Source organism: Etheostoma cragini, chromosome 2 (genome assembly GCF_013103735.1).
Source record: "Etheostoma cragini isolate CJK2018 chromosome 2, CSU_Ecrag_1.0, whole genome shotgun sequence".
NCBI lineage: Eukaryota > Metazoa > Chordata > Actinopteri > Perciformes > Percidae > Etheostoma > Etheostoma cragini.
Window position 1 is genome coordinate 6,392,989 of NC_048408.1, and position 8,937 is coordinate 6,401,925.

General features: G+C 37.3%; 1 protein-coding gene across 1 annotated transcript in view; it reads right to left on the minus strand.

Moving 5' to 3' along the window:
- Window positions 1-238: 238 nt before the first annotated feature.
- Window positions 239-8,937, minus strand: part of LOC117954918 (perforin-1-like) — a 16,936-nt gene continuing 8,237 nt past the window's right edge. The window contains exons 4-5 of the mRNA XM_034889019.1: window positions 5,088-5,091; window positions 239-246 (exon numbers count right to left, since the gene is read on the minus strand). Coding sequence (XP_034744910.1) covers window positions 239-246; window positions 5,088-5,091 — 12 coding nt within the window. The remainder of the gene's footprint in view (window positions 247-5,087; window positions 5,092-8,937) is intronic.

The window sequence follows — 8,937 nt, forward strand, 5'->3', positions numbered from 1 at the left end:
TAAAGAGAGAAGATCAAATCCCGATACGAACCTCTCCTTTAAAAGAAAAAAAGAAGCATTAGACATACATACATGTGTGGCTCTCAGTGTATTATAGCTCCTGTGGAAGTATGAATGGGAGTGCACATGTAAATGTAAGTACATGATACTCACACTACCTCACAAGGACCAAATACATCAAATCTAAACCCTGTAATGTGCAGTTTTCTCCCCTCCCTAAGGATTTCATGATGTTATTTCAACTGCCTAGGAAAGTTCAATTAACATTTGTGAACATGAGCTACTATCTTTCAAAGAAACCAGAGAAATAAGTCTCAAACTTGGGATATATTCAGGTATGGTAAGTATGTAGCTGATCCAAAGATAATGAATGAGAGACTGTTATTATTAATATTTTTTATTATTATTTTAATACCAAAATGAGCTTTAGTGTAGTGTAGTTTTCTCAGGTATGAAAATGTTCCCAAATAGTCAGAAAATTCCCCTAATGTGTCTGTAAATAATATACTGTATCCGTACTAGCTACAATTTTAGACACATTTTCTCTAAATTCCTACCTGACATATTTGACATCTTTAGAAATTGTGTGACTAAATGGCCCTCCGCCAGTAGGATTTAAAGGATGAGGTTTGAGATATTTTTTTTTTTAATACAAGGTTACAGTGCTAATTTATTTGTCATTTTCCAACACAATGTAATATATAACATACATCAACATATTCTCAAAATTAAAAAGACAAAACAAACCAACAAGGTCTTAGTTGATTTAGCAATACTTTGTGTATCCCTACCCTATCTGTGGCCACAAGCCCTTTCATTCCTACTGAAGACACACTGTGTACATCAGAGTATATTTGCATTTGTTGGGGACTAATGCAGCTGAGTGTAAATTCTTTCAGGGAGACAACAATAACTTTATTACTTAAATCCTAAACTGATCAGCTGTTTCGAGGCTTTACTTACACTTAAACCAATCAGTAGCAGCCATGTTTTTACAAGCAAACCACAGCGGGACTTCCCTGCTTTAAATCTGCTGTCAGTCGTCATTAAGGAAGAGTGCGACCCTCCTCCTCCCCTTCCTGCACCCTGGCTCTTCTTCGGGCTGTCCTGTCCATCGGTTCCTTCGTTCCCGTCTTCGTGCTCGTTAACCTCACCACCAGTGTCTAGACTCCATCGGGGGATATGCCTGGATTACCCTAACCCTTTAAAACATATACGATGGAGTCTAATCTCAAAAGACTACATTTCATACTGTACATTTCACATTATTTATCCGTAGCTTTTTAAAAAAGTTTTGCAAATCTGCAACAGTGTCTCCCCTGATTGAATTGTTACACATTTAGTGCTTTAGTCACAACTGTAGTGCAGCATACTGTGTATGCAATGGGCAATGATGTGATTGTTGAAATGTGATTTTGGATTTTGGATAAAAATGACAAAACATAGAATACTAAAATCTAAATTCATTAAGGATTTAAAGCCCTGAAATCAAAGTTGGAAAGCTGGAAGTTATTATTTATGTATCAGCAGTATGTAAAATGACACGTCACTAATTCAGAACTCTTCATCTAATTATACTACCATTTTTAACACAACCATGAGGAGGTGTTAAAAACATCTGGACATCTGTATCTTAAACATTTAGTTTATTAAATAATAGGTAGGTCTACTGTATAGTTTAGGTATTCTCTCCCATTGCCTTCCCTGTAACCTCCTCATAAAACAGGTGACAATCGCATGTTGTAGCCGCGTGTGTGACAGTACTGCAGGCTAGAGCGCCAGTTAAGACCCTCTTAAAAACATACCAGGACATCCAAGCTAAACTGTTAGCGATGCCGAGTTAACACCTAGTGTGGGAGCCATGACAGAGCAGCGTTGCTTTGAATGGTGGGAGCGGCCTTGAGTGAAGCACTAGGAATTCCCTCCACTTGACAGCTGGCGCTCACGCACGCCCTTGACTTAGCATGTGCTAATGCTGTCAGAGATGTTCTGGAAGAGAACTGCCGGCATGCTAATCTGAGCTATGTTTGCCACAAGGCTAAGCTGGGTTTTCCGTGGCATGCAGAGGGTGGTGTTGACAGTGCTACCAGTTGTTCGATCGTCCACTGGGGTGGTACTGGGACATGAAAGGGACCAGAGATGTCCAGGTTGCCGTGGACAGCCACAGCAACTGGGTGAGTTGATGACGGGAGGGGCAGTAGTCACGGCAGCTGCTTGGATGGCGATATCACCAGGGGGGGTCCACCGGCATAGGACATGCAAGCAATTCTAATGCAGACTTATATCACATGTTGCAGAACAGTATCCCATATTTGTCTTAACTCACATATTAGCAGTCACTAACACGAGGTATGTGAAAGAAGTCAAACCACAGGTAATATAATGCATAAAATGCTATTTAACCCTTGTGTTGTCCTCGGGTCAAATTGACCCATTTTCCTATATCAATGTTCTTTTTAATTACCCAAATTAACATGAATGATTCCAGACAACGCAAGTACAAACAAAAACAAAAACAAGTACAAATCTCTTCTTTCATTCATTTTGGGGTGTCTTATTCAATTTTATAAAAAAAAGAATTAAAGTGGTTTTAAAATAGTATTGAGTAAAAGTTGACAGATTCCAGATTGATTATCCATCAACATACTGAACATTCCTTTGTTTTATGAATTAATAACTCCTAATTTCTGCTTTTATAACTCAAAAATTAGGTATAATTTCCTAGAACTGAGGTTTATTGACCATACAATCCAAAAATAACTATTAAATTAAAGTTATTTAGTTAATGTTACGTAGTGTTAAACGTCAAAAAAGTGACAAATATTGAAAAAAGTGTAGAAAAGAAGAAAACGTAAGAAAAAGTTAAAAACATTGATTAAAAAGCGTCAACAAAAGTGTTGATTTTCAATATGGGGGAAATGGGGGGAATATGGTAAAGAGGACATACACACCGCTTGACTCACATAAATACCTGGACACTTGAACACTTGACTGTTAATATATGGCAAAGGTTTTTATTGTTACCATTATTATTATTATTATTATTGTTGTTGTTATTGTTTTCTTTATACTGTCTTTTTCCATTTCTCGCCACATTGTTTTCTTCTTGCTGAAAAACTGCTGCTGGAAGTTTCAACTTCCTTGCTGGAGTCATCCCAAAAGGATTAATAAAGAGAAGTCCAAGTCTAAAAGATGTGATCAACGCAACACAATAGTGACATATTGAGAAATATCAAGGCCTACTTACTGTATATTTCAAAGAATGTTGTCTTTGTTGTCTTGTTTTTTTTACCAAATGAGACAGTAAACGTTGACTCGTGGCGAATGCTCCAACTCTGGGCCATTCTCACGCACCAAAATACAATTCTTTGACTGGTCCAGCAGATGGCAGCAGCCATAACCTCGTGGGCCGTCAGTGACTTCTTCAGCCTCTCACTGTGAACAGGTTCTGAAAACATGGATCTATGTAGATCTGTGTAGATCTGTGTAGATCTGTGTAGATCTACACCAGGACCATTCAGCAGAGGTTTGTTGCTGAGACATTCCTTATCCTATATTGCCTGGAACTGCATTTCATTCTGCAGACAGGTGGTTCTAATCCCTACCCTCATTGCTGGTGGACAAAATAATAGAAACACTCGTCAGTATAACGCATTACGCAACACAGTTGAATCAACACCTCTCTGAAAACGGAACATTGTGATCTTTATGAAAGGAGGATTTACTTCAGACTGTTGCATAAGGCCTAATACAAACTGCATCTGTCTTAGCTAGGTGTGCCTAATAAAAAGGCAACTATAAGTGTAGGTACGGTATAGGGAAGCTACTGAATGGAAACATGGAGTGAGAGAAGGGTGAGACACGTATTAAAGTACATATCACTTACTGTAGAGTAAATCCATTCAACGCATTCTCATGAATGGGTTTGGATGATATTGTATGAAAAGGTACGCACACCATTTTGTATGATATTTGCACGGCCTGTCACATTGAGTGGTCTTTGCAGCTAAATGTAGGGCTAGAGTTACTGTCATGACAACAAGTTTAGGCACCAAAACTAAGTAAGATTGGAAAAAAAGATTGTGGTTTTAATTAAAACACAGGTGCCTTTAAGCAGAATGCAGACATAGACATGCATGTCCTAGTTCAAAACGCTGTGTTTCATGACCCACCCCCACCCTAACCTTGTCCCTACACAGCCCAGGGCCCTCTTTTACAGCAGCAGTCAATGGGGTGCATGCAGTAAAAATTAGGAGGAATACACAGAAATCACAGTGCATTACTTTTCTTAGCTTTACAGTCTATATGAATTGTTCAAGAGAACAAGCCTGATCAATTTTAGATTTTCACTTGGTCACTTTAGATGTCCTTCATCTGGAAATCAGGTGACTTGTTTTATGTGTCAATGTGTTAAGATGAGGAAAAGAAAATAGTACAGAAAAGAATCTAATGATGAATACACTGTAAATACTGGCTGTGTAATCTCCAAAAATTTCCTTTAGATTTCACAGTAACTCTACTGTATATGATTTTTACATTAGAATGCTGCAAAGTTTGCATTAAAACCTTGCTGACATGACAGAATCACAGTAGTCTCACAGTTGAAATCACAGTAGTCAAAGCATTACTGTTAAAAAACACAATGTAGCCACTATAGTACTATAAATAGTAAACTACTGTATTTTTACTTTTTTAGCTTATGTTTTGTTTAGTTTTGTATTTTACAATGAATACATAAAATACTGTAAATGGAAGTACAGTACCTTTATTGTAAAAATAATTCACGGTAAGTTGCTGAACAATCGTTGCCAGTAATTTACTGTAAATGTTGCATTAAATCTGTTACAAGGAAGATAGAAAAGATACAGACATATTAATTATTTAGCACTATTTCTCTGCACAAAAGAAAGTTGAATAACTGGCATTTTTTATCGTCATAATAGGAAAAACCCAGCTGTTACTAATAACATATCTCTTTAACCTGATATCTGCATATGATAGCAGAAGCTGTAGGCCCCCGGGACTAGATTTTGTTATTGCAAGAGTTCTTCTTTCAGTTTGCAGTCCGTTTGTAGGCCGAGTAATACTGACGAATCACCTTTGAGCGGCTTTGGTTGCATGCAGATAAACAGTCGGTGTGGAGATCAATAGAAATGCAATCTCAGAAGCGGTATCGTTTCTAAGGATTTCGATTTTCAAAACAAAAGTTTCAAAACAGATTACTCTGTCACCAACACTGGGCCCACCTTGTGTGTGTTGATGTACTTTGAGTACAGGTGCATATTCTTGTACGTCTGTGTTGCTGTTTATGAGTTTTATGTACATGTGTGTCTACATGCATGCATGTGCAGTCATACAGGGGTGTGGTAACCGGTAACCTCTAAAAGCCCTCCCCACCTCACCGTGGTTCCATGGGAACCTGTGTGCAGCTAATCCTCCTTTTGGCTGGAGAGGGCTTCTCCAAACAAATCATCCAACCCTAAGACCCACTGCTCCTCAAGTGGGCTCCTGGCTCTCTTTGCCAAGTCTCACCAAAAAACCTCTCTCCTTTCTTCTCTCTTTTCTCATATGCTTCACATAAAACAGCTACCTACCGTGAGGCAAATCCCTTCGCCTCTGTCTCTTTTCTTCTAGGGGTAAGGGAAGGAGAAAGGAATGGGGTGTGGATAAGCCAAGCCAGCAGGAGATTGTCAAGTTGAAGAACTAAGATGACCTGTTTTGGAAGAGTGGGTGAGTCTGAATGATGGGTGCTGGTAAAGGGGTCATTGTTTGATAGCAGGCGAGAGGAAAAAGAGGATAAAAAGGGGGTGGCTTTCAGTACTTTGATGTGGCTCCTTCTGCTTTCCGGTATTATGCATCAGCATGAAGATCTATCTGTTTACCGTATCTATCCATCTATCTATACTGGACTCTGCATTTTCTCTGCCGTTTTATTATTAGTTTGTTTTCACATAAGGATACCTTGGATTGCATCACTGATTATCAGCCACTATTGCAGTGAGTTTCAGCAGGTCCCGGGACACTGGGTTCCATGTTAGCAGATGGATGGTGTATTTCCCTTCGTAAATCTTTTAATTTAACTCACTGTCATTGTAGGAGCCATTTGTACCCACCTTTGTTGTTTATTTTAGCCACTTGGGGGAGTATTGCACTGGGTGTGGGACGTCACTGGGAATACTGGGAATTAGCTGTATTTACAGGTGTGGAAATCAGTGAGGGAAAGGTGTGGCTGGCAGACAATACTTTATTAATCAGCGATGGGTGATGTACTATTTTATGCGAAATATCCCTTTTCTACTTTTACAACAAACGGGAACACCAAGACAATCAATGCCAGGACTTAATATTTTTCTGCTCCGCATTAAGAACACAATGCCATCCATGCCGAGGCTTATCGAACAGCCTCCGCAGTCATTGATCATAGCTATGGAACGCCGCTCTGCTTAGTTGTTTATCAATTTGTGGCATTACTGTACACAGCTAAAACAGAAAACTACAACTGCCATCATTTATGTTTATGCCACAAACTGTTTTATACAAAAATCTGTATTTGTGATTGTGTATTTTATTAGGCTATTAGTAATGGAAACTCCGGTTTAGTGTAATTTTTGGAAAAAAACGGGTTGTGGAAGGTTCTTTTTAGCTCATTTTACCAAGCTGCTCAATATTACTCAATATCAGTGTACACAATACTGTCATGTAAAACATTTAAGGAGAGAATTTAAACTAAATTGATCACAGTTTTCATTAGTAAATGTGCGCATGTGTCTACATGATGTTCTTATTCCTATTCACTCAGTCGGTTTATAGGTTATTATGTTTATATTTTATAGTCATAGTCAATATTATATCATGATCCACTGCACTGTTCAATCCCTGCACTGTTCACATTTTCACTTTTGCACTTTCATCATTGCACACAATCTACCGAAGTATCTCACCTTACCATGGTCATTGCATTTCTATGAGTGATTTTCAATTTTCAATTGTATTTTTATTTTTAGGAATGTGTGATACATGTGTTTGTTGTGTTACGATTGTCTTGCTACTGAATGCCTAAAATTTCCTTCAGGATGAACAAAGTATCTATCTATCTATCTATCTATCTATCTATCTATCTATCTATCTATTATCTATCTACACTGAATATTTCCATGTGGTGATACTGTCACATTTTACATTTTATTTTGTAGTATTCTGTTTTCTCCCTAGTCTTGTCTTGTGTTACTTCCTACCTTGTGTTTTCCTGCCTTTGTAATTGATTTGTTTCACCTGTTCCCAGCCCTTGTGTCACCTTGCCCCGTGTTCCTGGTTTTTGTATCCTCTGTATTTTAGTGAATATTTAGCCTGTTCGTCTAGGACTCTTTCTGTTTTTAAATCTTTTGAACACTACAATGATCCGTCTTCACTGCATTTGGGTCCAAGCCTCGCCACAGCTTCATATTTTAGTGTTTGCTAAGCCTGTCAGCCGATGACAACACAGGGTGCGCACGCTTGATGAATGCTGCTACTCTATACAATGGCAAAGCTTTGATGAAACACACACATACACACACACACACACACACACACAGACACACACACACAAACACACACACACACACACACACACATACACACACACAAACACCTCCCTTGTCCCTCCTCAACCCCAGCACATGATCCCAGTCTTGTTCAAAGTCAGCAGCACACTCTTTCTTTGAATTAATAAGCTCTAATTATTATTGTTGTACACTTGGCAACATTGACAGCCATAACTACAATGTACAATCTATTTGTACATACGTTACATACATACATACATACAGTACATTGACTGCACCTGAAGTGCAACCTGCACAACTGGTTTATTTACATTTTATCATACTATTTAAGCAGTTGCACATTTTTGTATTCCCACCGTGTATATATATGCAATTATTTGTTACTGTATTTTATTCCTATTATTATTATCTATTATCTTATTATTATTTCATTTATATTTCATGTATAGTGTATCTGTGTATATTGTATCCTAGTATTACAATTATATTTATATTCTGTGCTTTGTGACTGATTTTGCTGCTATATATATATATATATATATGCATATATATATATATATATGTATAAATATATATATATATATATATATATATATATGTATATATATATATATATATGTATAAATATAAACATGCATATATATACATATATACAAACATATATTTATATATATATACATATGTATATATATAGGCATGTATATACATATATATGTAAATATAGTACTGTATTTGTGCAAGTGCTGTATGTGTGCTATTTATTTACATTATAAAGAGTTTTGTCAGGTTTGTATGCAGGAGTATACAAGAAAAACAGATGGGCTTCCTTTGCACTTTACATCTGTGTTCATGACATGAAGACGTTCCAGCCTTCCTTATTTTCTCCAATCGTCCAATCATCTGGGACCCCTGAAATGTTAAGATTTATTAATATTGTTACCACAGAGAGGAAGAAGATCCATGCAGAAATGACTACAAATGGGACATGCTTTATTCACAACAGCTGAGACCTCTGGTACTGCATGCCTAAAAGTAAATCTACAGACTTATGAGTTAGAATACTTGGTTTGTCTGTACAAGAATGACTAAATCTGCATTAATAATGCAAATAATAAATCATTTTGGATCAAAATCAGGTAAAAAAAGTAAAGAATCAAAATCAGATAGGAAAGCATTTCCAAATAACTTCTTTTATTCTCATTTTCTAATGGGGATAAGATGACTGAAAAATCGGTTGATGGCAAAACTGAGCCTTAACCATAAATTGATCAGGTTACGTCTGAACTTCTGTTAAAGAGTCAACAAATATATCCAAACACACATTACAGCCATGATCGTGTGGCGGCAGGTTAGCACAGCTTATCAGCTGTCGTCTGGCTTTGTGGAGAGTGTC